Source organism: Pelophylax lessonae (genome assembly GCF_965119305.1).
Source record: "Pelophylax lessonae genome assembly, chromosome: 11".
Taxonomy (NCBI): domain Eukaryota; kingdom Metazoa; phylum Chordata; class Amphibia; order Anura; family Ranidae; genus Pelophylax; species Pelophylax lessonae.
The window spans coordinates 202,730,143-202,756,039 of record NC_138778.1 but is presented as its reverse complement, the minus strand read 5'-3'; the positions used below and the strand labels follow the sequence as shown (position 1 = coordinate 202,756,039).

The 25,897-nt window shown below is 46.2% G+C and overlaps 1 protein-coding gene across 1 annotated transcript in view; it reads right to left on the bottom strand.

Annotated features, from left to right (window-relative positions):
• The window catches only part of LOC309566482 (uncharacterized protein), a 35,110-nt gene extending 31,389 nt beyond the window's left edge, over positions 1–3,721 (bottom strand). Inside the window, exon 1 of the mRNA XM_082271637.1 lies at positions 3,484–3,721. Within this exon, the coding sequence (XP_082127763.1) occupies positions 3,484–3,594 (111 nt within the window). The 5' untranslated portion in view covers positions 3,595–3,721. The remainder of the gene's footprint in view (positions 1–3,483) is intronic.
• Between the last annotated feature and the right edge of the window lie 22,176 nt (positions 3,722–25,897).

Below are 25,897 nucleotides of genomic sequence, written 5' to 3'. Positions count from 1 at the left end.
CCCAATTGCTCCATTCCTCCCCAGTTCCTCCATCCCTCTGTCTCTCCCCAGTTCCTCCATCCCTCTGTCTCCCCCCAGTTCCTCCACCTCTCCCCAGTTCCTCAACCTCTCCCCAGTTCCTCCATCCCTCTGTCTCTCCCCAGTTCCTCCATCCCTCTGTCTCTCCCCAGTTCCTCCATCCCTCTGTCTCTCCCCAGTTCCTCAACCTCTCCCCAGTTCCTCCATCCCTCTGTCTCTCCCCAGTTCCTCAACCTCTCCCCAGTTCCTCCATCCCTCTGTCTCTCCCCAGTTCCTCCATCCCTCTGTCTCTCCCCAGTTCCTCCATCCCTCTGTCTCTCCCCAGTTCCTCCATCCCTCTGTCTCTCCCCAGTTCCTCAACCTCTCCCCAGTTCCTCCACCTCTCCCCAGTTCCTCCATCCCTCTGTCTCTCCCCAGTTCCTCCATCCCTCTGTCTCTCCCCAGTTCCTCCATCCCTCTGTCTCTCCCCAGTTCCTCCATCCCTCTGTCTCTCTCCAGTTCCTCCATCCCTCTGTCTCTCCCCAGTTCCTCCATCCCTCTGTCTCTCCCCAGTTCCTCCATCCCTCTGTCTCTCCCCAGTTCCTCCATCCCTCTGTCTCTCCCCAGTTCCTCCATCCCTCTGTCTCTCCCCAGTTCCTCCATCCCTCTGTCTCTCCCCAGTTCCTCCATCCCTCTGTCTCCCCCCAGTTCCTCCACCTCTCCCCAGTTCCTCAACCTCTCCCCAGTTCCTCCATCCCTCTGTCTCTCCCCAGTTCCTCCATCCCTCTGTCTCTCCCCAGTTCCTCCATCCCTCTGTCTCTCCCCAGTTCCTCAACCTCTCCCCAGTTCCTCCATCCCTCTGTCTCTCCCCAGTTCCTCAACCTCTCCCCAGTTCCTCCATCCCTCTGTCTCTCCCCAGTTCCTCCATCCCTCTGTCTCTCCCCAGTTCCTCCATCCCTCTGTCTCTCCCCAGTTCCTCCATCCCTCTGTCTCTCCCCAGTTCCTCCATCCCTCTGTCTCTCCCCAGTTCCTCAACCTCTCCCCAGTTCCTCCACCTCTCCCCAGTTCCTCCATCCCTCTGTCTCTCCCCAGTTCCTCCATCCCTCTGTCTCTCCCCAGTTCCTCCATCCCTCTGTCTCTCCCCAGTTCCTCCATCCCTCTGTCTCTCTCCAGTTCCTCCATCCCTCTGTCTCTCCCCAGTTCCTCCATCCCTCTGTCTCTCCCCAGTTCCTCCATCCCTCTGTCTCTCCCCAGTTCCTCCATCCCTCTGTCTCTCCCCAGTTCCTCCATCCCTCTGTCTCTCCCCAGTTCCTCCATCCCTCTGTCTCTCCCCAGTTCCTCCATCCCTCTGTCTCTCCCCAGTTCCTCCATCCCTCTGTCTCTCCCCAGTTCCTCCATCCCTCTGTCTCTCCCCAGTTCCTCCATCCATCTGTCTCTCCCCAGTTCCTCAACCTCTCCCCAGTTCCTCCATCCCTCTGTCTCTCCCCAGTTCCTCCATCCCTCTGTCTCTCCCCAGTTCCTCCATCCCTCTGTCTCTCCCCAGTTCCTCCATCCCTCTGTCTCTCCCCAGTTCCTCCATCCCTCTGTCTCTCCCCAGTTCCTCCATCCCTCTGTCTCTCCCCAGTTCCTCCATCCCTCTGTCTCTCCCCAGTTCCTCCATCCTTCTGTCTCTCCCCAGTTCCTCCATCCCTCCCCAGTTCCTCCATCCCTGTCTCTCCCCAGTTCCTCCATCCCTCCCCAGTTCCTCCATCCCTCCCCAGTTCCTCCATCCCTCTGTCTCTCCCCAGTTCCTCCATCCCTCTGTCTCTTCCCAGTTCCTCCATCCCTCTGTCTCTCCACAGTTCCTCCATCCCTCTGTCTCTCCCCAGTTCCTCCATCCTTCTGTCTCTCCCCAGTTCCTCCATCCTTCTGTCTCTCCCCAGTTCCTCCATCCTTCTGTCTCTCCCCAGTTCCTACATCCTTCTGTCTCTCCCCAGTTCCTCAACCCCTCCCCAGTTCCTCCATCTCCAATCACCCCCATCTCTCACCAGTTCCTCCATCTTTCTCAATATCATCCTTTTTTTCCCCAGTTGTATCCATCCCTCCCTAATTCTTCAATCCTTCCCCCAGTTCAACCATCCCTCTTCCTTTCCAATTATCCCATCTCTCCTCAACTGTTACATCCTTCCCAAATTCCTCCATCTCTCCTCATTTCCTTAGTTCCTCTGCTTAATCTCTCCTGTGGTTCTCTCCTACATCTTCTCTATTCTTCTCCTTAATTTCTGTATTCCCCACCCTTCTCCTCTGCATACCACCCCCCACCTCTTCTCAAAGCCTGCACCCCTCCCCTCCTCTCCACCTTTTTCTCCTGCACTTCTCCTCCCCATTCTCTCCTCTCCTGCACCCCTCCTCTCCATCATTCTCTCCTCTCCTGCACCCCTCCTCTCCATCATTCTCTCCTCTCCTGCACCCCTCCTCTCCATCATTCTCTCCTCTCCTGCACCCCTCCTCTCCATCATTCTCTCCTCTCCTGCACCCCTCCTCTCCATCATTCTCTCCTCTCCTGCACCCCTCCTCTCCATCATTCTCCTCTCCTGCACCCCTCCTCTCCATCATTCTCCTCTCCTGCATCCCTCCTCTCCATCTCTCTCCTCTCCATCTCTCTCCTCTCCATCTCTCTCCTCTTATGCACCCCTCCTCTCCATATCTCTTTCCCCTGCACACCTCTCAATTTCTCTCTCTCCTGCACCCCTCCTCTCCATCTCTCTCCTCTCCTGCACTTCTCCTCCTCTCCATCTCTCTTCTCCCCTGCAACTCTTTTTTTCCATCCCTCCCCTCTCCTGCACTCCTCCTCATCCCTCTCCATCTCTCTCCCCTCCTGCACCCCTCCTCTCCATCCTTCTCCTTCACCCGTCCTTTCCATCTCTCTCCCCTCCTGCACCCATCCTCTTCATCTCTCTCCTCTCCTGCCCTCCATCTCTCTCCCCCCCCTGCACCCCTCCTCCGCTCCATCTCTCTCCCCCCTGCACTCCTCCTCTCCTGCACTCCTCCTCTCCCCCTCTCTCCATCCCACTCTTCCTCTCATCTCGCCTCCTCTACATTTCTCTCCTCCCCTGCACCTCCTCCTCATCCCTCTCCATCCCTTTCCTCTCCAGCACCCCTCCTCCCCATCCCATCTGTCTTCTGCACTCCTCCTCCTCCTTTTCAATCTCTTTCCTCTCCAGCACCCCTCCTCTACACCTCTCTTCTCTCCTGTACCTCTCCTCTCCATCCCTCTTCTCTCCTACACCCCTCCTCTTTATACCTCTTCTATCTTGCACTCCTCCTCTCCTGCACCCTTCCTCTCCATCTCTCTCCTCTTCTGCACCCCTCCTCCTCCTCCTCTCCATCTCTCTCCTCTTCTGCACTCCTCCTCCTCTCCATCAAATGTTTTCACCTCTACACAATTTCTGCACTCCTCTCCTAATATTTATCACCCCTTACATCCCCCATGCCCCTCCCCCTCACCTGTCGCCGGTTCCCTGGCTCTCTGTGGCCCCGAGTCTTCTCCTCCTCCCCCTCCTCCTCCCAGGTGGAGTCATATTCGGGACTCCACACCTCCTCGGGGTCCCGGGACATGCTGGAAGCAGGGCCGCGGAGCCAGGGCCCGGGCAGCACCAGGCAGGGGAGCACGGTGCCGGGTTGGTCGGTCTGGAGGCCGGAGATGGAGCCTCCGCTCTCTGACAGCTAAGGGAACGAAACTGAAACCCGGCGCCGGACAGTGACGTCCAGCCCATGGCGCGCAGGAAGTACGTCACCGAATATGAAACCGGTCTATCTCCGCCATTGGAGGGGTCAGGCCAGGCTTTCATCCACAGCATGGCTGACAGCTTGTGCAGGAAAAGGAGAGCGCTGTAAACAGCTGCTGTGTATAAAGATAACCCAACTACGGCTATTATTTATCTATGGATTCAATGAGGAAAGGGGGATCATTCTGTCAAGGTTTTATTCCTGCCTATGACTATCACCTCATCCCTTTAATCCAGGACACATAATAATTACACAGGTCCTGAGGCTGATATAATGCAGATAAGGCACTGAGTTTAATTACCACCTTAATCAACTACAGAACCTGTGTAATTAATATGTGTCCTGGTTTAAGGAAATGAGGCCTGCCTGTGACCCCTTTGGGAAGATTTATCTGCACTTCCTGTTCAGGTGACACCTGTGTGATTGTCACATGCTCACCGTTTCTCACTCTGCTACAAAATGTGTCCCCATTGAAGAGATTTCCATCACTTCCTGCTCTGACAGATAATAAAACCCCACAGACACACAAACCTTTCCCCGCTCTATAATAAAAGGGATATTGTAAAGCGCTGCGCAAACTGTCGGCGCTATATAAATCCTGTATAACAATAATATGAAAAGTTTAGAGCGGAGTTGAGTAATAAAGAAGAAGAATAAAGTCATATATTCCACATATATATTTCTGATACAAATTGGTCCTGAAGAAGCACGCAGTGAAACGCGTAGACCTACTGATCAGATATGATTCTGCAATGATTAAATAAATATGACATTGTAACATTTATAGTATTCACCTTTACAGTCCTCCCCCTGGTCCCCCGGGACGATTGGGATAGATACTGTTTTGGGTTACTTTTTTTAGCAATGTTTCTTTTTCTTCTTTTTTCTTGTTTATGTATGTTACTTGAATGAGGATTGTCTGTTTTTTTCCTCACTCTTTTAACCACTTAAGCCCCGGAAGATTTTACCCCCTTCCTGACCAGGGGGTATTTTGCGATTCAGCACTGCGTGACTTTAACGGACAATTGCTCGGTCGTGCGACGCTGTACCTAAACAAATTTGGCGTCCTTTTTCTCCCACAAACAGAGCTTTCTTTTGGTGGTATTTGATCACCTGTGCGATTTTTTGATCATGCGCTATAAACAAAAAAGTGCAACGATTTTGCAAAAATAGCAATATTTTTCACTTTTGTATATGAAATTCCCCCAAAAAAATGTAAAAATCAAAATTTTTTAACATTTTAGGCCAATTTGTTTTCTGCTACATATGTTTGGTAAAAAAAAAATCGCAAAAAGCGTATTTTGATTGGTTTGCGCAAAAGTTATCACGTTTACCAACAAAGGGAAAGATTTTTGTCATTTTTGTTGTTTTTTTTTTTTAACGCGTAATGGCGGTGATCTGCGATTTTTTTTTGCGGGACTGCGACATTGCGGCGGACAGATCGGAGCCTTGACTGCCATTTTTGACACTTTTGGGGTTACCAGTGACATTTCTACAGTAATCAGTGCTATACATATGCACTGTTACTGTAAAATTACACTGGCAGTGAAGGGGTTAACTTTTTTTTGAGAGGGAGGGGTTATGTGTGTCCCTAGGGGTGTGATTCTAACTGTGATTGGCTGTGGCTTGAGGTGTAAGAACAGTGATCAATGGTCCTACATAGTAGAACCGTATGATCACTATTCATACACAGGGGAGAATGACAGGCGGCTTGTTTACATTAGCCGCCTGCCTTTCTCCAGCTCTAACGGACGATCGCAAGTGACCGGCGGACATCGGGTCTGCCGGTCACACGTGCGGGGGGTACGTGACCGCGCAGGAGCGCGCCTCCGGTGGTGCGCGCTTGCTCCCTAGACCCTCACAGGCTAGCGACGTAGCCCTACGTCACTTTGCCTGTGAGGGGCTGACCGCCGCAGTAAATAGTCGTGCGGCAGTCGGCAAGCGGTTCATAATTGTTTTGGAATAAAACTATATATATTTTATCAATTGTGAGTCGCACCGATTCATTCTACGATGTGCCTTAGAAAGTCCATTTTTTTCCTTTATGAAACTATATGGTCGGTCTTTTCCAAACCATAGGTTTTCATTTTATTTTCTCTCAATATTCCACATATAGGGACCTTAGATTGTAAGCTCTTTGAGGGCAGGGACTGATGTGAATGTGCAATGTATATGTAAAGCGCTGCGTAAATTGACAGCGCTATATAAGAACCTGGAATAAAAATAATAGAGTGGAGTTGAGTAATAAAGAAGAAGAATAAAGTCATGAGCTTCTGTAATAAGTGTATTGCCCTCTAGGTGGGGCTGTGCATAATACACTGTGTGTACACTCATCGGCCACATAGGTACACCTTGCTAGTACCAGGTTGGACCCCCTTTTGCCTTCAGAACTATACAGAAATATTTTAGATGTTTTCCTAAATATCTGAAATATTTGAGATACTTTTAATATATTCCCTCATATTTACATTTTCAATATTTTAATATTTTTAATATTTACACATTAATTTTATTTTTTGTATATATAATTCATGGCTGTCTCATATGCACATAAGTCCATTTTGAAGTCATTATATACTGTATATATATATATATATATATATATATATATATATATATATATATATATATATATAATCTATTACATTTTAAATTTAATATATTTCTATAATTTTTTTTTATATATATATATTTTTTATTATTTTTATTCTTTAATTTTATTTTTATTTTTATTATTATTTCAGTTTATTTAGTCTTTAGTTTTTTTTCAGTATATTTTCAGCATATAATGTTCTATATATTTTTCATTATTCTCATGTGCTGAAGATATTGCAATTTAATTTCATTATTTTTCATATTAATGTTTTTATTTTCCTTGGTATTTGCCCTTTTCAACCACTGCTCGTTTTTTGTACTGTACATTGCAGCCCAAAATGCTAAAAATCTTTATCCATGAAGTAGATGCTGTATGTTGTAACATTATGTGCCGTTATAGTTGATTATAAGGCGGGCTTTAGGACTGAGTAGGTTCAGGCTCCTCCTCTATTTAATCCCACTTCCAAAATGGCGCAGTATCGGCCTGAAGAAGGAGCGCATGCTCCGAGAACGCGTTGCCGGCGCCCTGACGTCATCACGTCGGAAGTGACGACGGATCGGCTTCTGTGTGTCCCCGGGACCAGGAAGAGCGACTAGCTACCGCTCACAGCCTGTCGACCGTCACCGCTCGAGCCATCCTGATCCGACCGGAGTGTTGTCATGAGCCTTTATTTTATTCTATTTGTGAGTACCCTTTGTTCCATTGAATTCATGCAATAAATCTCAAGTTACTGCACTCAGAGTGGCGCCTGTGTTTTCTCCCTTGCCTTCAGAACTGCCTTCATTCTTCATGGCATAGATTCAACAAGGTGTTGGAAACGTTCCTCAGAGGATTTGCTCCATAGTGATGTAGCACCCTCCTAGGTAGGTGCTAGAGAGTGAGTATCGTTTTTGGCTCTGTCTGCCTATCAGAGGAGCAGCAGGGAAATCTATATTGCTCTCTGCCTATCAGAGAGCAGAGTCTATTAATGAGGTCTGCTCATAGTGCTCAGTATGCGATTCATTATGTCTAGAGAGTGTTTCACACTGGTGATTGGCAGAGGGCAGGTCACCTCGGTGCATTCTGGGATACTGTATAAAAGCCAGGAGCACATGTGCTGCGAGGTCTTTGGCTGGAGAGCGGAGTCACGGAGGGAGGGAGGGGGTGGCTGTCTCTTCTTCTGTAGCAGTGGCATGCGGTCGCAGGAGGTCATCCTGAAGGTTAGAGGAACGGATGAGAGGAGCTGAATCCAGAAGTCCAGGAGAGCTGACTGAAGGGGGAGACCCTGGAAAAACAGTATCATGAGTACATGGGATCGTGTCAAGGGGCCTGACCTGAGGGGGGCCACCCCACGTGTAGGATAATCAGAGGATGGGTGTCAGCAGTAAAGAGAGAGAGAGAGGATGCTGAGGAGAGTCAATCAATAGTTCACCAAGTCGTCTTAGGAAAGAGACTTAATTCTAATTCACCTTAAGTGGCGGAGTGAATCAACAGCCTGGCTGTACCTGAAGATAGGAGTCCTCAACCAATTGTGCATAGTTCATTTGGAGAATCCCACTATTCCCTTCTCCCATCCCTAATTTGTCAAATAAGATATAAAACCACTACATACCCCTGGACGGATTATCGACTGAGCCAAGAAGTAAAGTGAAAGACCATGAATGTCAAAGTTGCTATTGGTAACCCAGGGGGACACGTAAGTGTGAGATCCAGCAGTCCTCAAGGGGCCAGTGCTACAGTGACATGATAGCGTCACGCAGTTGCTGCAGATTTGTGGGCTGCACATCCATGATGCAAATCTCCCGTTTCACCACATCCCAAATGCGCTCTATTGGATGAGATGTGGTGAGTGTGGAGGCCATTGGAGTACAGTGACCTCATTGTCATGGTGAAGAAACCAGTGGTGAGATGATTTGATCTTTGTGACTTGGAGCATTATCCTGCTGGAAGGAGCCATCAGAAGATGGGGACACTGTAGTCATAAAGGATGGACATGGTCAGCGACAATACTCAGGTAGGTCGTGGTGTTTATACAATGCTCAATTGGTAGTAAGGGGCCCAAAGTGTGCCAAGAAAATATCCCCCACACTATTACACCCCCACCACCAGCCTGAACCGGTGATACAAGGCAGGATGGATCCATGCTTTCATGTTGTTTACACCAAATTCTGACCCCACCATCAGAATGTCACAGCTGAAATCGAGACTCATCCGACAAGGCAACGTTTCTCCAATCTTCTATTGTCCAATTTTGGTGATCCTGTGCAAATTGTAACCTCACTTTCCTGTAGTTAGCTGACAGGAGTGGCACCCGGTGTGGTCTTCTGCTGCTGTAGCCCATCTGCTTCAAAGTTGGATGTGTTGTCCGTTCAGAGATGGTATTCTGCATACCTTGGTTGTACTGAGTGGTTATTTAAGTTATTGTTGCCTTTCTATCATCTCAAACCAGTCTGCCCATTCGCCTCTTTTTTTTAAAATTTATATCTTTATTGGTGATTTTTTATATATACATACATTTCAAACAAACATTGTCATGATCTGACCAAACCCCACCCCCTTACCTCCCCCTCCCTCCTCCCCCCAATTAAACCAAAAAAAACAAAAAAAAAGTTTTTATACTTTTATACACTCATTCCCAACATTTCTTCGTATGAAGATGTATTCCATACTATATTACCGTACGCCAGAAGGGGTATGGGGACCGTCCCCCCGCGGCCTGGACCAGGCTCCGCCCAGGATGACCCTCTCTTAAACTCCCTTTAAGAAGAATTGGCTTCCAAGTATTGCACCCAGGGTCTCCATCTCAACTTAACTTGATCCTCTGAATTTCCCAATATGGCGGACAGTTCTTCCATCTTAAAAATCTCGTTGACCTTCCCACACCACAACTCGTAAGTTGGGATCACTGTCTGTTTCCAGAAAATAGGTATGCATGCCCTTGCTGCATTCAACAGACGCAGAGTCAGGGACTTCCTGTAGCTCCGCACTGAGCTTCCTGTCAAATGCAGCAAGCACAACGCGGGGTCCTCTAGTATATCCACGTTGGCTATATGTTTTATAGCCACTGCTATCTTATTCCAAAATGGCTGCACTCTTTTACATCCCCAAAAAATATGTACCATATTTCCATCCTCCAATCCACACCGCCAGCATTTTCCTGAGACCGCCTCTTTTATTCTGTGTAATAGTGATGGGACTCTATACCATCTGGTTAGAATTTTATACCCTGTCTCTTGGATCTTACAATCTAGTGACGATTGGTGAACTAATCTCAGGATCTTATTTATCTGCTCTTTTGACCACACGGTGTTTAACCATTTTTGGATAAATGGCAATTGTTGGTCTCCCTCTTCTTCTGACAATTGTGTATAGAACCTTGAGATCAAATGGCCCGTCGCTTTACCTGTTCTACACATATTTTCCAGGTCCGTTAGCTCTCGTGGTGCATACCCTTTCTGCCGAACTGATCTAATATAATTATACAACTGATAAAGGCTGAAATAATCTAGCGATTCTCCTGCACCTGTCCTAAGTTCTTCTAGGGAGGGCATAGGCCCATTTTGCCATATATCACCTAGGCGCCTTTTACCATTCTGAGCCCACCTACGGAGTCTGGCATTTATACACCCCGGGGGAAAATCCGGGTTCCCCAAGATCGGTGTCATCGGAGATATACCCGGGGCTACCCTCCAATGCGACTGAATTCTCTTAGTTTCTTTTATAGTCGCTCCCACTGTAGGATGTTTGAGAATAGCGTCTTTTGATTCGAACACCGACCATGGGGCTGGGGGGGTTAGCTGACCTGATTCCTCATTCTCTAAATCCACCCATCGTTTGGTAAGTTTATTGAAGTGCCAGTCTACCGCCCTTACAAAATGGACCGCCCTGTAATATCTCAGGATATCTGGTAATCCCATCCCACCTCTTACTTTGGGTAAGGCCAACGTCTGCATCTTAATTCTCGGGGATTTATTTGCCCAAATATAGGCGCGGAGTATGCCCTTGATTGAATGAAAGAATTCTTTTGGAACTGCTATTGGAATTGTCTGCATTAAATACAAAATACGGGGTAACACATTAATTTTAATAACGCTACAGCGCCCAAACCACGTCACTGCCAACAGCTGCCATATTCTAAGATCTGCTTTAATCTTTCCTACAAGCGGAAGGTAATTCTTTCTATAGAGATCCGCGGGATCTGCCGTTAACTGTATCCCTAAGTATTTCAGCGTATCTGAGGCCCATTGAAACGGGAACGCTGTTCGAAGTGCTCTCTCTTCTTGGTCAGATAACGATATGTTGAGTGCCGCTGATTTAGTTACATTAATTTTATAATTAGAGAACCCACTGTATGTTTTCAGGGCGTCTAGAATATTTGGTAATGAAAGAGAAGGGTTAGTAGCAAAAAACAGCAGGTCATCCGCAAACGCGGCCACCTTGTGTTGTTCCCCCCCGCTTTGGATTCCCGCTATATCCGGAGAACTCCGAATTCTGCACAATAGGGGTTCCAGACACAACACGAATATAAGCGGGGATAGAGGGCACCCCTGCCGTGTGCCATTAGAGATAGGGAAGTAACTCGACCTCCATTCATTTACCCTAACCGCAGCCGTAGGGACCGTATAAAGTGCCAGTATAAATTGCAGCATTTGTGGTCCCAGGCCTATGTATGACAGGGTGGCCCGGATAAAATCCCACCCCACCCTGTCAAAGGCCTTTTCCGCATCTGCTGCGAAGAGAACCATCTTCTTCCGTGATGTACGTGCCCGATGTATTAAATCTATGGCTCGGATTGTATTGTCCCGGGCCGCCTCCCAGGTAGGAATAAAGCCCACTTGGTCGAAATGGACCAAGTCTGCCATATATGGTAAGAGCCGATTTGGTAATATTCTTGCATATAGTTTCGTGTCTACATTTATCAAAGATATCGGGCGATAGCTGCCGCAACACAGGGGGTCCTTCTCCTCTTTAAGTATTAGAGTAATGTGTGCCCGTAAAGAATCCAACGGGAACGCCGCTCTTCTTCCCACTTCATTGAAATGTGATAGTAGGGGGTTCTTTAAACGCTCCCCAAATTTCTTGTAATAACTTAAAGTAAAGCCATGTGGGCCAGGTGCATTATGTGCCTTGGTCTGTGAAATCGCAGCGGCCAGCTCTTCCCCCGATATCTCGCCTTCCAAAGTCAGTACTTGGTCCTCTGAAAGTGTACGCATGCCCGAGTCTCGTAAATACTCCTCTATCTGCTTCCCCTTTTCTGGACTTTTCTTGCTCCCTATTTCCGGTAGGTTATATAGTGACCGATAGAAAGAGCAGAACTCTTCTGCTATGTCAGCTGAAGTGTGAACCTCCCCACCTTTTGTATTTCTAAGACGTAAAATTTGAGTTCGTCTTTTTGGGCCCCTCAATGCTCGTGCCAGCATCGCCCCTGGTTTATTTGCGTATTCATACAGGTGTCTTTTCAACCATAACATATTTCGTACTGTCTTTTGAAAAAGTATCTGATTCAATTCCTCTCTTACCCGCATGAGAGGGATCAAGTGAGCTTCCGCAAGCGTTCTCTTATGCTGTCTACTCAGATGTTCAATTTTAGTTAGATATTCTTTAATTTTCGCCTCTCGCTCTCTTTTACGCTGTGCACCCAACTGTATCAGAACCCCTCTTATCACGCACTTGTGCGCTTCCCAGATCGTGGAAGGTGAGAGTGACTCCGATGTATTTTCCAAAAAGTAGTTATGTAACGCCTCCTCTATCTTCCCCTCCGTTTCCGAGGATTGTAATAAGGCCTCATTTATGCGCCATGATCTTGGACTACAGTTTTTTGATTCCCACTCTATACTCACATACACCGGAAAATGGTCAGAGATTGAAAAATCTCCGATATCTGAGTCTGTCACTAACGGCAGGTCTGTCTGGGTAACCAGGATTCTGTCTATCCTACTATATGCCTTGTGGATTGGAGAATAGAAAGTGTAATTTCTCTCCCCTGGGTGCATCAACCTCCATGGGTCGATGAGGCCCAGGAGGGAGATCTCTTTTTGTAGCCTTCGTAATTTAGCAAATGACATATATGAACTTCTTTTGGAGGTATCCAACAGAGGTTCTGGGGCATAATTAAAGTCACCTCCCATCACTAAATGCCCTTCCAGGAATTCTAAGACAACTGGAATCATTTTCTGTAAAAACATTACATGCTCATAGTTGGGAAAATAGACATTTACGAGGGTAACCTCGACCCGTCCTATCCACCCCTTCACCAACACGAACCTACCCATTGGGTCAGCCAATTCTTCTTTCAGGGTCCAATTCATAGCACTTGATATTAAAATGCTCACACCCTTTGATTTAGCAATAGGGGATGTAGCGTGGTAAACCCATGGAAAGTCTTTATTGTACAATTTTGGTACTGCATCTTTGCGGAAGTAGGTCTCCTGAATGAAAGCTATTTGTGTAGCATCTCGTTTTAGATCTCCCATAAGTCTCCTACGCTTCTGTGGGGTTGATAGTCCCCTCACATTATAGGTCGTAATCTTACAACCTGTTGCCCCCCCCTGGGTCGCCCCACCTCCAGCCACCATTGTGGAACGGTCCCCTGCCCCCTACGGCCACACAACCTATGCGAGAAAAAAAAAAAAAATTAAAAAAATAATTAAAAAAAATTAGTAAAAAAAAAAAATTTGACAAGAAAAGAAACCCCCCTTCACCCACACAAGTATGTATATACTGTTTAATACCCACTACCCCTACCCCCCTCTAATGTTTATCTAAACCAGCGCAACCAGGCGCTATCTACTGAGGGGGCCGTGGTTCCCAAAACCCCGCGAGCAAGCCACTGTACCTGGACACTCTCCTTCAAGAACACAAGAGGGAAGAAAAAAGAAGAAAAGGCTGGGCTCCAAAAATTGGAGCTAAGAAAATGGGCTCTACTCCCTCTCACCCCTAACGTGGTGGTAAGGATGTAGTCCCTATCTTATCCCTGGCAGACAGTAAAACTATAAATTTAAAGTGTCCAGCTAGAGGAGCTCTAACTCGGCGGACGATCGCCTCCCTTCACATAATGTCAATGTCCTACTCCCCCCCCCCCCCGCCCCAGAGACCCCCTCTTACGCCTCCCGATCTAGTCATACTACCCCGAACCAGGTCGCAGATAAAGGGGACTTAATTGCTACATGGTCAGATCCCTTGCTTGTGCCTTCTACTCCTATCACTCTATGGATTCCCCTCCCCCTCCCCCCATCTCCCTTCCTGAGGGCCCCGGGGCCCCCTCACCCCCCCCCCTTCTGCAAAACATCTACCCTCCCCTCAACTCCATCTTAACCCTTCAGACTTGCGCTAGGTCCTGGGAGGATCTCTCTTACTCACTTCTAGTTGCTATTAACCACAACTATTCCCTGAGTCACTATATCCTCTGTATACACCCTAATAGTGATTTAAATTCGGTATTATTAAGTCTCACACATATCTTCTTTTTTATGTCTTAAGCGTGTCCCGCACGAAGTGAGGGAACACTCTCGAATTACCTCTACCTCAGTGCCCCCTTCCCTCTTAACCCTTAAGATCGTGCTCCGGCCCTCCATGGCTGGCGGGGGCACGAACAGAAACAAAAAAAAAAAAAAATTTATAAAAAAACAAAAAAACACCTTGTGAAGTTATTGTTGATTTCTACAGATACAAATATATAATATCCAACTTTCCTGTGAAACAAAAAAAAAAAAAAAAATCCAAAAACGCACACCACAAATCTCCCATAAGAAAAACATGAAAAGCATGGAAAAATAACACAAATCACACTAAAAGTAACCCCCCCCCCTTCCCCTTCGAGGGTGACTCAGATAGTAAGGACATATAAAAAGTAAAACAGAAAAAATGCAGAAAAAACGCCCATATCTTGACCAAGCAAATGTTCGAGGCGGGTGTGGGGATACCAGGGACCTCCACACATCTTAACTTTCCCCCCTCCCAGAAAGAGAAGAGAAAGAGAGGGAGAAGAGGAGATAGGGAGAACCCCAGAAACAAACAAAGGAAAAAACGGAAAAAAAAAAAAAAAACATGGAATAGGCCAGGAACCTGTGTGCAGCACTTTTAGGTTCGTTGTATTAATGTCTCCTTGTCCTGAGCATCCGTTTTGCTCCCACACCTATCTGCTCCCAATTTCACCCATGTTGTATGGCTTAATTCATGTAATAGTTCACGGAGTTTCCTAGGACATCCATCCAGTCACTCACATGGATCGGGGCGCACCCCAAAAATGTAAAGAGCCCGGGGAGCTGGTCTGGCCATTTCAATAAGAACGTTTCTCTGTCTTTCACCACTTTCAAATGGAAGGGGTGTCCCCAAAAATAGGTTGCTCCCACTTTTCTTATGACCTCTAGGAGGGGTTTAATTGCGGCTCTCATCTTTAGGGTCCCCCGTGAAAGATCTGGCAATAGTTTCAGCTGAGAACCTTCATACTCAATCTGCCCTTTTGCCCATGCTTGTCTCATTATGTCTTCTTTAAGTGAGAACAGGTGAATCCTAATCAGGACATCTGGGATTAGTTCTGTTACCGTCCTTCGGGGCGCTTTAACCCTGTGCACTCTGTCAATTTCCATTTTTTCCATTTGGGGTCTCTCCAACACACCATTCAAAATACCCACTACCGTGGTTCTGAGCTCTGGGCCCTTTACGGATTCAGGCAAGCCCCGCAGTCGAATATTATTCCTCCGGCTGCGGTTCTCGGCATCATCCTGCTGCAGCCGCAACCAGGTAACTTGTTTTTGCAACTGCGCTCGTGAACTTTCTAATTCAGAGATTCTGACTTCAAAGTCACATTGTACTGTCTCTGTATTCACCAGTCTGCCTTTAATTTGGTCAACTTTTTGTTTTAAACCACATATTTCCATTTTAATGTCACTCACGATTGCTGCAGCCATGTCTTGGATATCCTGTTTCGTCTGGATCAGCTTTACAAACTCACCCCAATCCGCTGTTGATGGTATTTGGGGCTGTTGCGGTATAATCAAGGATTCTTTGGGCTCTTCGTTCCTTTGTTCATGCGATATATCCATTACTAAAGGCTTCTTCCCACCAGAAGAGACCCCAGTAGTTTGTAGCTTTGGGCCCTTTCTGCTGAACTGCCATTCCTGAGTTTGTTTGGCGTTTCTGTGATGCCTTGGTCTCAACAGTGCTTCGTGATGCCACTGTGATTCTCAGAAAAAAAGAGGTGATGTCTGTCCTTTTCTCTAGGGCTTGCTTCTGCTCCGGGCTGGCTGCTTGAGTCATATATACAGGGGAGACCAGCGACCTCCGCATCTACTGTCCCAGCTGGCACTCGACCCCGGCTCTCCTCCTCCACAGCCCCTCAGCCCCACGCCGACCCGCACGGTCTTTCACCCTATGCTGTACCTCTCTCACTCTGAGGCAGGATCCCGCACATTCAGCGTATGACCGCCTGCTTCCTTGCCACCACCGCTGCTTTATGGCTCCCCGAGCCTGGATTTCCCCATTACCGTCCTCCATGAGCCTCGGGCCCCACTCTGCACCTAGCGGGGTAGGGGGGGGGGGAGAGCCGACTCACTCACTGCACGGCGCTCTCTTCCACCAAGCAGAGCTCCTCACTGCTCGGCCTCTAACGGAGCCATTGACGAACCACGCCCCAAAATTGTACTGGCCCATTCGCCTCTGACATCAACAAGGCATTTCCGCTCACTGGATATTTTCTCTTTTTCCCACCATTCTCTGTAAACCTGAGAGATGGTTGTAGGTGAGAATCCCAATAGGTCTGCAGTTCTTGAAATACTTTGCTACCAACAACCATGCCACATTCAAAGTCACTGATGCTCAGTTTGAACTTGAGTTAGTCGTCTTCACCACGTCTAGATGCCTAAATGCATTAAGTTGCTGCCATGTAATTGGCTTACTAGCAATTTGTGTTACCAAGCAATTGAACAGGTGTACCTAAAAATGTGTCCGGTGAGTGTAATTGTTGCCAGTGGTTTAGAGCCCATTCACACTGCCGCGACTTGTCAGCCTGACAAGTCGCGGTCAGTCGCGGTCCATTGAGTAGTACAGGACCCGTTCTAATAGGAGCGACACAAGCAGCTCCGACTTAGAAAAAGGGTCCTGTACTACTTTGGGGCGACCTCGGAGCGACTTGCATAGACTTCCATTATGTGAAGTCCCTGCAAGTCGCGCCGAAGTCGCGGTGCACGCGACTTCACAGGTCACCCCCCGAAGTCGTGTCACCTCAGTGTGAACCGGCTCTTAGACATTAATGGCTGTGTGTTGGGTTATTTTGAGGGGACAGCAAATTTACACTTATACAAGCTGTACACTCACTACTTTACATTGTAGCAAAGTGTAATTTCTTCAGTGTTGTCACATGAAAAGATAGAATAAAATATTTACAAAAATGTGAGGGGTGTACTCATTTTTGTGAGATAATGTATGTACATGGGATTTTTCTTTTTTGTTTTTTATTTTTAATAAATTTTCCAAAGATTTCAAACAAACTTCTATCTTGTTGTCATTATAGGGGATTGTTTTTAGAATTTTAAGGAAAATATTACATTGAATAAGGCTGTAACATAACACAATGTGGAAAAAGTGAAGTGCTGTGAATACTTTCCGGTATACTCCTGGAGTATAAATCTAGCACGTAGTGTTGGTGGGGAAGTAAATGGGGGCGAGGGAGTGCACAGGGCAGAGAACTGCTCCTGAGAGGCTCTTATTTTACAAAGTGCTAAGCTACCTTGTTGGGAGAGGAAACACTTGGTTTGCAGGGCAGCCGAAGTCCGTTGTGGCGGAATAACCCGGCCAGATACAACATTCCCCCCCCTCCCAGCGGACATGGGGGACTCAGAATGTTGCACCTGGTGGGGTTATTCCTAGTGGCGGCTGGTGCTCCATGGGCCAGGGGGGCGGCAGACTGTCCATACCATACCCCCCCCTTCCTTGACCACACCAGCTCCGGCCCGCACACCTAACTCCCCCCCCCCCCGGTCGCCGGCTCACTCACCCTGGGCAGGCAGCGGCGGCGGCTTCCCCTTCAGTAGTCTCCTCCGTGGGCTTCCCCTGCGTCTCCTTCCTCCTCCTCCTACTTGGCCAATGGGATGGCTTCTCCTTTCGGCCAATCGGGAAACGGCCGATTGGCCAGGAGGAGAATCAGTGTGGCAATAGCGAATATGCATTCGCTATTGTCACACAACTGGGTGCGCCCCGAGCCCACCCTTTTTTGAAGCCTATTAGAGCCTCTGGCTCTAATCACGTGCTTAAAAAAAAAAAAAAAAAACCCCCATTAGAATCCATGTGTCCGGCGTCCTGCATGTAGGTTAGGGGGCGGGACACATGGATGGGGGGGCGGCGCCCCTGCGCCCCCAATGGACGGGAGGCCACTGGTTATTCCACCACGACAGACTTCGGCTGCGTCTCCACTTGTGAGCTGGAGTTTATCCTCCTTTTTCTGATTTATATATTTGCAAGCATAACTTGGCTATATGTTTATATGGATATTTTTTGTCTTTTACATGTTTTTGATTTTGTATTTTACTTTACGCATATCATTGGATTTCCTTTTTTTTTTTCAAATTTTAACTTTTATTAGAGGCATCTTTATAAACATTCACATTTCAAATTACAAGTATCAAAAAGAAAGCGTTTAAATCACATCTCTATTAACCCATCTGAACCTAATTCTTAATACCTTTCACCTCTATTAGAATCGTCGCTGTCGTCACTTTCCGTACCTGATGACGAATTTTCCCACAAATCGCTATCGCTCATTTCTGCAAGTAACTCCATTTCTCTGTCGCTGTTTTCCAGTTTGTCTAAAAGTGCTTTTGCGCAAAAAAAAAACAAACACTTTTTGGAAGCCATGGTCGTTCTCTATTTTCCAGGCACAAAGAACTGGAAAAGCACAGGCAGGGCACTGGAAAAGTCACCAGGTGAAATCCTGTGGTGAAATGGGATGATACAGTGTAATCCGTTAGGATCATAACTTTGTATCATCTCATTTGGTGTATTTACATTTTTGAATTTCCCGCTGGTTCCACCCCCCTGCATTGCAACGCTCGCAGGGAAGGGAACCGGAAGACAGGTGCCGGCATCTGGCGAGTACAGAGCGAGAGGACAGCGGGAGGATGGCAGGGAAGGTGAGTGTAAATCTGGGGTAATCCCGAGTGTGGCTCGGGGGTTACCGCTTTTGGTACTGAAAATTAACCCCCGAGCCACACTCGGGAATACCGCCAGGGAGGGTAAAAAAGTCAGGAACTTCTTTCCCCTTATACCCCATTCAAATGGCAGCCTATTGAAATGAATGGGCAACATGCACAAATGCGCTTGCACATATCTGAACGGAGCCTAAGGCCTCATGTAGACAGGGCCTTTTTTCTGCCACTTTTAGGAGTGTTGAGTGTTTTTTTTTTTTTTACAGCCTAATGCCCCGTACACACGCGTCGAAAATTGGCAGGGAATTTTCGGCCAGCGTCCGATCTGCCGATTTTCGGCTTGTTAGTATGATGCTTCCGACAACCAACTCCGACTTTTCGGCCGAAAAAATCTGGTGTGCATGCTATAAAATTTTTGTTGGCCGTCAACACAACGTCCGATTTTCGTGCAGTCAGTACAGATTTCGACAGGGAAAAATCTGATGAGCAAGACTGGGCATGCTCAGAGAAGAAAGAACACAAAGAAAACAAACCAACACATGACATCACTTCTGAAGTAGAATTTTGTTGGCCGAGAAAATTTGTGTGCAGTCTAGGCACATTCCAACCAACAAAACACAACTTGGACAAAAGTCGGACAATCGGTCGGCCAATAATCGTTGCGTGTGTACGAGGCTTAAGCGTGTTATTCTATGGCCTCATGCACACAGAGGCTTTTAGGAGCTGTAAGTGGCATAGGCGTTTTCATGCTGCAAAAAAAGAAAAAAAAACAGGGCCAGCGTGTAAAGAAGACCAGCGCTACAGCTGTAAAAACGCCTGACGTGGCTAAACGTGTGTTAATACTGTTTACTGCGTTAAGCCACATCAAATGTTTTTAAGCGGTAGTTATGCGATTTGGGAGTGGAAAATAGAAGAGGGCAGTATTCTTTAAAAAAAAAAAAAAACACTGCTAAACAATAACGTGGCTAAACATGCTCAATGCAAAATATTTCTAAAAGCGCGTTTTTAAAGCCGCTCTAACGCCAATGCAAAATGTTTCTAAAAGCGTGTTTTTAAAGCCGCTTTTTCCTAGCGTCAGTATTGGGTTTGCAGCTCGTTTTTTTTTTGCCCTGTGTGCATGAGGCCTAAGTAGGGTTGCCACCTGTCCAGGATTTACCCGGACAGTCAGGGTTTTAAATCATGTGTCCGAGTTTTAGTCCACCTGAACCCGGGACACATTGTTCAGACAAGAATGTGGCTCAGAACAGGGTATGACAGGAGGGTGAGGGGGCACTATGTACACCACATTACTATTCTATTTGGAGTGCCCAAAGGTGTCCCAGGTCTGTTAGGCCCCTTTCACATGGGCTTTCCGATCCGATCCACCTGTCAGTTTTTCAGGCGGACCTGATCGGATGCTCTATGCATCCCTATGGGGCAACGGATGTCAGACATCTTCGCTGCTATCCAATTCCGATCCTGTCCGTTAAATCCGGACGGATAGAAACCCTATTTTCCATCTGTCTGGAGGATCAGATCGGATAGGATTGGATGAGAACGGACAGGTCATGTTACCAGTGGGGTACCTCAGGGATCTGTACTGGGACCAATTTTGTTTAATATCTTCATAAGTGATATTACAAAAGGCCTCGATGGTAAAGTTTGTCTTTTTGCTGATGACGCAAAGATATGTAACAGGGTTGATGTTCCTGGAGGGAAACGCCAAATGGAAAAGGATTTAGGAAAACTAGAAGAATGGTCAGAACTCTGGCAACTGAAATTTAATGTGGATAAGTGCAAGATAATGCACCTGGGGCGTAAAAACCCAAGGGCAGAATATAGAATATTTGACACAGTCCTGACCTCAGTATCTGAGGAAAGGGATTTAGGAGTAATTATTTCAGAAGACTTAAAGGTGGGAAGACAATGTAATAGAGCAGCACGAAATGCCAGCAGAATGCTTGGATGTATAGGGAGAGGTATAAGCAGTAGAAAGAGAGAAGTGCTTATGCCGCTGTACAGAACACTGGTGAGACCTCACTTGGAGTATTGTGCGCAGTACTGGAGGCCATATCTCCAGAAGGATATAGATACTCTAGAGAGAGTTCAGAGAAGAGCTACTAAACTAGTACATGGATTGCAGGAAAAAACTTACCAGGAAAGGTTAAAGGACCTTAACATGTATAGCTTGGAAGAAAGAAGAGACAGAGGGGATATGATAGAAACTTTTAAATACATAAAGGGAATCAACTCGGTAAAGGAGGAGAGCATATTTAAAAGACGAAAAACTACCACAAGAGGACACAGTTTTAAATTAGAGGGGCAAAGGTTTAAAAGTAATATGAGGAAGTATTACTTTACTGAGAGAGTAGTGGATGCATGGAATAACCTTCCTGCAGAAGTGGTAGCTGCAAATACAGTGAAGGAGTTTAAGCATGCATGGGATAGGCATAAGGCTATCCTTCATATAAGATAGGGCCAGGGACTATTCATAGGATTCAGATATATTGGGCAGACTAGATGGGCCAAATGGTTCTTATCTGCCGACACATTCTATGTTTCTATGACAGGCGGTTCGTTCTCATCCGATCTCCCCATAGAAGAGAGCGGGGAATCTGACAGCTCAGTCTCTGCACACAGAGCGGAGACGGAGCTGTCATCCACCTGCTCAGCAGGGATCGGCGGATCTATCCCCCGCTGAGCAGAACGGACTCCGTCAGGCGCACCGGCTGTGTGAAAGGAGCCTTACAATCAAATGGATTGGGCATGTAACTTGGTCTACAGAGACTATTGGCCAGAGCACCTGTGATCCTCGTTAAATGGATTGGAGAGTAGAGGTAGCAGCGCTGCTTTTTGTTCAAATAAAAGTTTTAGCCATGTGTTACATTTTGATTGTGCACATACTAAAATGTGAACACACATAGAGTGAAAAAAACATGTTTAGAAGCCATTATTGTTCCTATCTGGAGACTCACAAGTTCCTGCATACCAGGATAGCAACATTACAAATGAATTCTTGGAACAAACAATGAGCAAACAGAGACAAGTCGGGGATTTTCTGTAACAGATGAAAGTATGTTTCTTTACTATTTTTTTTTCTTTTTGTACATTGTATTTAAATAATTGTCATGCCTATTAATATATACAAGTATCACAAATGGATTTCTGGTGGAAAGGGATCTGCTGTTTCTTCAGGGTAAAAGACAACTGTTTTCCTTAAAGGGTTTTACTGTCCACATGCTTTTAGTGCATTTAGTATTTTTCGTCTCTTCCATGCTGCTTTGCTTCATTTCTGGAGTTCTTCAATACATTTTAATAAGTGAGCCTTATGTAATTAAATGTTCTACTGTTCGGCAATCTAATCACTTTGATTTACTGTTTTATTAAAGTCATTCCAATTTCCTAAGTCCCTATTATTCCCTGTGTTCACACTAGAGAGGTTTGAATTTATAAAAGTTCATTCTGCTGACAAATCCGGCTGGATTTGCTTTTTTGTCTTTTAGTTTTTTTTCTCATTTTTCTTTTTAATATGTAATCTACAAACTCCTTTTCTGCCCAAAATATGCCCTTATAAGTGATGATCTGAGCCAGACTCTGCTGATGACTCCCTGCTCTCCCTGTCATCTCCTAACTCTGAACAATGACTCCATTATCCTTGTCTTCTTCTAACACAGACTCCTTTGGTAGGCCTTGATTCTCCTGGTCAACTCCTTTAACATTTTCTGACTCACATTCCTTTGGTGGCCGTTTATTATCCAGATCTGCTATCCCAGACTGCACTTGTTGCTCTCTACTCTTTTCTTCTTCAGATCCAGAACCTATTGGTGTCTCTCCGTTCTTCATGTCATCGTCTGACTCATAGCTTGGTGGCAATGTATTACTTTTGTCATCCACTGCCTCAGACTGCATTGATTGAGCTCCATTCTCCTGGTTGTCTTCTGACCCTGTATCTGTTGGTGGCTCTTTATTCTCCTTGTCATTGTCTGGCATAGAGTCCATTGGCGTCTTTTCATCTTCCTTGTCACCTTCTGACCTAGACTCTACTGGCGATTCTTTGTTTACCTTCTCATTTCCTAAGTCAGACACAGCTGGTGTCTTTTCATTCTCCTTGTCATTGTCTGACATAGAGTCCATTGGTGCTCCTTTTTTCTCCTTGCTATCTACTGGCTCACTTTCTGTTGGTGGCCCTTTATTATCCTTATCGTTTGCTGCCCCAGACTGCGTTAGTTGCTCTCCATTCGCCTGGTCTTCTAACCCAAACTCAGTTAGTGAACCTCTCTCCTCTATATCATCATTTAACCCAGACGTCATTGGTGGCCCACCTTTCCTCTTATCTTCTGGCTCAGACTCCACTTGAGAACCTCCATTTTCATTGTCTTCTCTTAACTCACACTTAGTTGGTGTCTCTTCATTTTCCTTGTCACCTTCTGACGTAGACTCTATTGGTGATTCTTTGTTTACCTTCTCATTTCCTAAGTCAGACACAGCTAGTGTCTTTCTATTCTCCTTGTCATTGTCTGACATAGAGTCCATTGGTGCTCCTTTTCTCTTCTTGCTATCTACTGACTCACTTTCTGTTGGTTGCCCTTTATTATCCTTATCAATTGCTGCCCCAGTCTGCATTGGTTGCTTTCCATTCGCCATGTCTTCTGACTCGAACTCTGTTGGTGAACCCCTTTTCTCTTTATCATCATTTAACCCAGACGTCATTGGTGGCCCACCTTTCCTCTTATCTTCTGGCTCAGACTCCACTTGAGAACCTCCATTTTCACTGTCTTCTCTTGACTCACACTCAGTTGGTGTCTCTTCATTTTCCTTGTCACCTTCTGACGTAGACTCTATTGATGATTCTTTGTTTACCTGCTCATTTCCTGAGTCAGACACTGTTGGTAAATCTTTACTCTCCTTGGAAACTTTAGATTTTTTACGCCGTCGAGATTGACTTTTCTTCCCTACGGAGCCATGCTCTGACGGGAGCTTCTCGGACTTTGTTTTTTCTTCCCTATCAGGCTTTTTAATTTGTTTATCATTTGCGTGATTGCTAGAGATGGGGTCACGGCCTGTGAAAAAGCAGCAAAAATCTAAAATCAGAAATATGATATTTACTAGACTTAAAACATTTAATGAATATAATAATCTTATTAGCCAATGGGAATTCCTGTTATCCTTACTTTCTTGCTCACATTCTCTGGCTTCGTATTGAAATTCAGTGTCATCTTTTGATATATCATACTTTCCATGCTCTACTTCCATATCTTCTAAATTATTGTAAGGATCATCCACAGGTGCTGGAGGTCTGAGTTTTCGGAGTGTCTCCATGGGTCCCCAGGTAAACCTCTCTTTTGGCTCGTAGTGCTCCCAGGCAAAGAGGATCAGTTCCTTACGCTTACTCTTGTTCTTCACGGTGAACATGAAATAGTTCAAAGCACTTGTTTTTACATTCTGTAAGTTACCATGAAACAGGGTCTCCTCCAGAAAGAACTCGACCAGTGGGGCCTGGTAGTGTTCGTAACCTAGTTCCCCCAAACACTTAAGAATACGTGTGATCCGGAGGTTGTTGTGTGTGTGACTATGGGAAAAAAATAAATAAATTAATACATCGATTGTGCCATACAGTATTCGTGAGCATGACAGCATTGTTCTTTATAAATTGTTATCAACAGCTGTTTTTACAGTGAAGACACTAAGGCTATATTCACACCTGAGCGTAGCGTCTTCGCGCGTTTTTACCGCGATTTTACCGCGATTTACAGGCGTTTTTTGTGCAGGCGTTTTTAGATTGAATAGAGACCAATGGAAAACGCCTGTAATCTGCCCAAAAAGAAGCTTGTGTACTTTTTTGAGCGTTGGGCGTTTTGCTCACAGCGTCAAAACGCTCAGATGTGAACAGGGGCCATTGAAATGAATAGGATTTGTCTTGTTGGGCGTTTTGAGAGCTGATCCTAGAGCAGAAAAACGCCCCAAAATGCCTACATGTGAATGGAGCCTAAGGCTAAGTTCACATGTAGGCGTTTTGGGGTGTTTTTGGGGCATTTTTCTGCTCTAGGATCAGCTCAAAAAACGCCCAACAAGACAAATCCTATTCATTTCAATGGCCCCTGTTCACATCTGAGCGTTTTGACGTTTTAAGCAAAACGCCCAATGCTCAAAAAAGTACATGAGCTTCTTTTTGGGCAGATTACAGGCGTTTTTATTTTTTTCCATTGGTTACTAGTCAACCTAAAAACGCCTGTACAAAAAACGCCTGTAAAAACGCCTGTAAAACGCCTGTAAATAGCAACGCCAAGATGTGAACGTAGTCTAAAAGCCAAAAATATTGCTCCTGGTTAGTGGTCAGCATCACGTCACAATTCTTCCTTGCCCTTTCCATGAGCACCTTTGGTAGTTATAAATTAATCATCTTGGTAACTCATAATTCCTTGGACACTGGAGCACTATTAGGCATAGAGCTATGCAATCTGTAAAGCTGTAAAGCTAAGGGGTGATAACCACATAGGTCACATAGGCCCAGGCATTGCTCAGTTGCTCCCCTGCACTTAGCACCTGATTACTATGCCAGAACTATAAACCAGATTATCAGGGCAAGATGAGGTCAAAAACATCATGAAGCCACCAGCAAAATAGGGGAGCAGCAGAAGTACCCAACAAAACACAGGGAGAATAAAGGACAGAGGCAAGCCACAGGTGGAGTAAGGAACAAGCATGTGCCAGGGCTGACATATAATTAAAGGGGATGACGAAGTGGCAGGGTCAGCAATGAGGAACATAAGAGGGTGAGTGCTGTAACTTTAAGGAAGGGAGGGAAAATGACAGATCTACTAGTGGGATCAACAAGTAATACAACTATATTACAGGGGTACTCAAAAAAAAAAAAAAGGACTGTGTTAATTCTTTTGACAGTCTGCACCAGTGGTGTATTTTAGTTTTGTGCTGCCCTAGGCAAGACTGAATTTGGGCGCCCCCTCCCCCTCCTATGTAAATGTGCCCCACTGCTTCCTTTTTAATGGATGTGACTCCCTCCAAAATTGAAGGACTACAAGTCCCAGCATGAACCCATGAGATCTCACGAGGGGTGGGAGAGAGAGAGGGGGGTGGGTGAAGGAGGTAGAGAGAGGGGGGGGGTGAGAGCGAGAGAGAGAGAGGGGGGGGGGTGTGAGGGAGAGAGGGGGGTGAGAGAGAGGGGGGAGAGAGAAGGGGGTGAGAGTGGGGGGAGAGAGAGGGGGGTGAGAGAGAGGGAGGAGAGAGAAGGGGGGTGAGAGAAGGGGGGTGAGAGAGGGGGGAGAGAGAGGGGGGATGAGAGAGAGAGGGGGGATGAGAGAGAAAGGGGGTGAGAGAGAGAGGGGATGAGAGAGAAAAAGAGAGAGGGTAGGTGAGAGAGAGAGATGGGGGGTGAGAGAGGCAGCTCTAGCAACTAGTGGCCAATAGAGTCTAAGGTGGA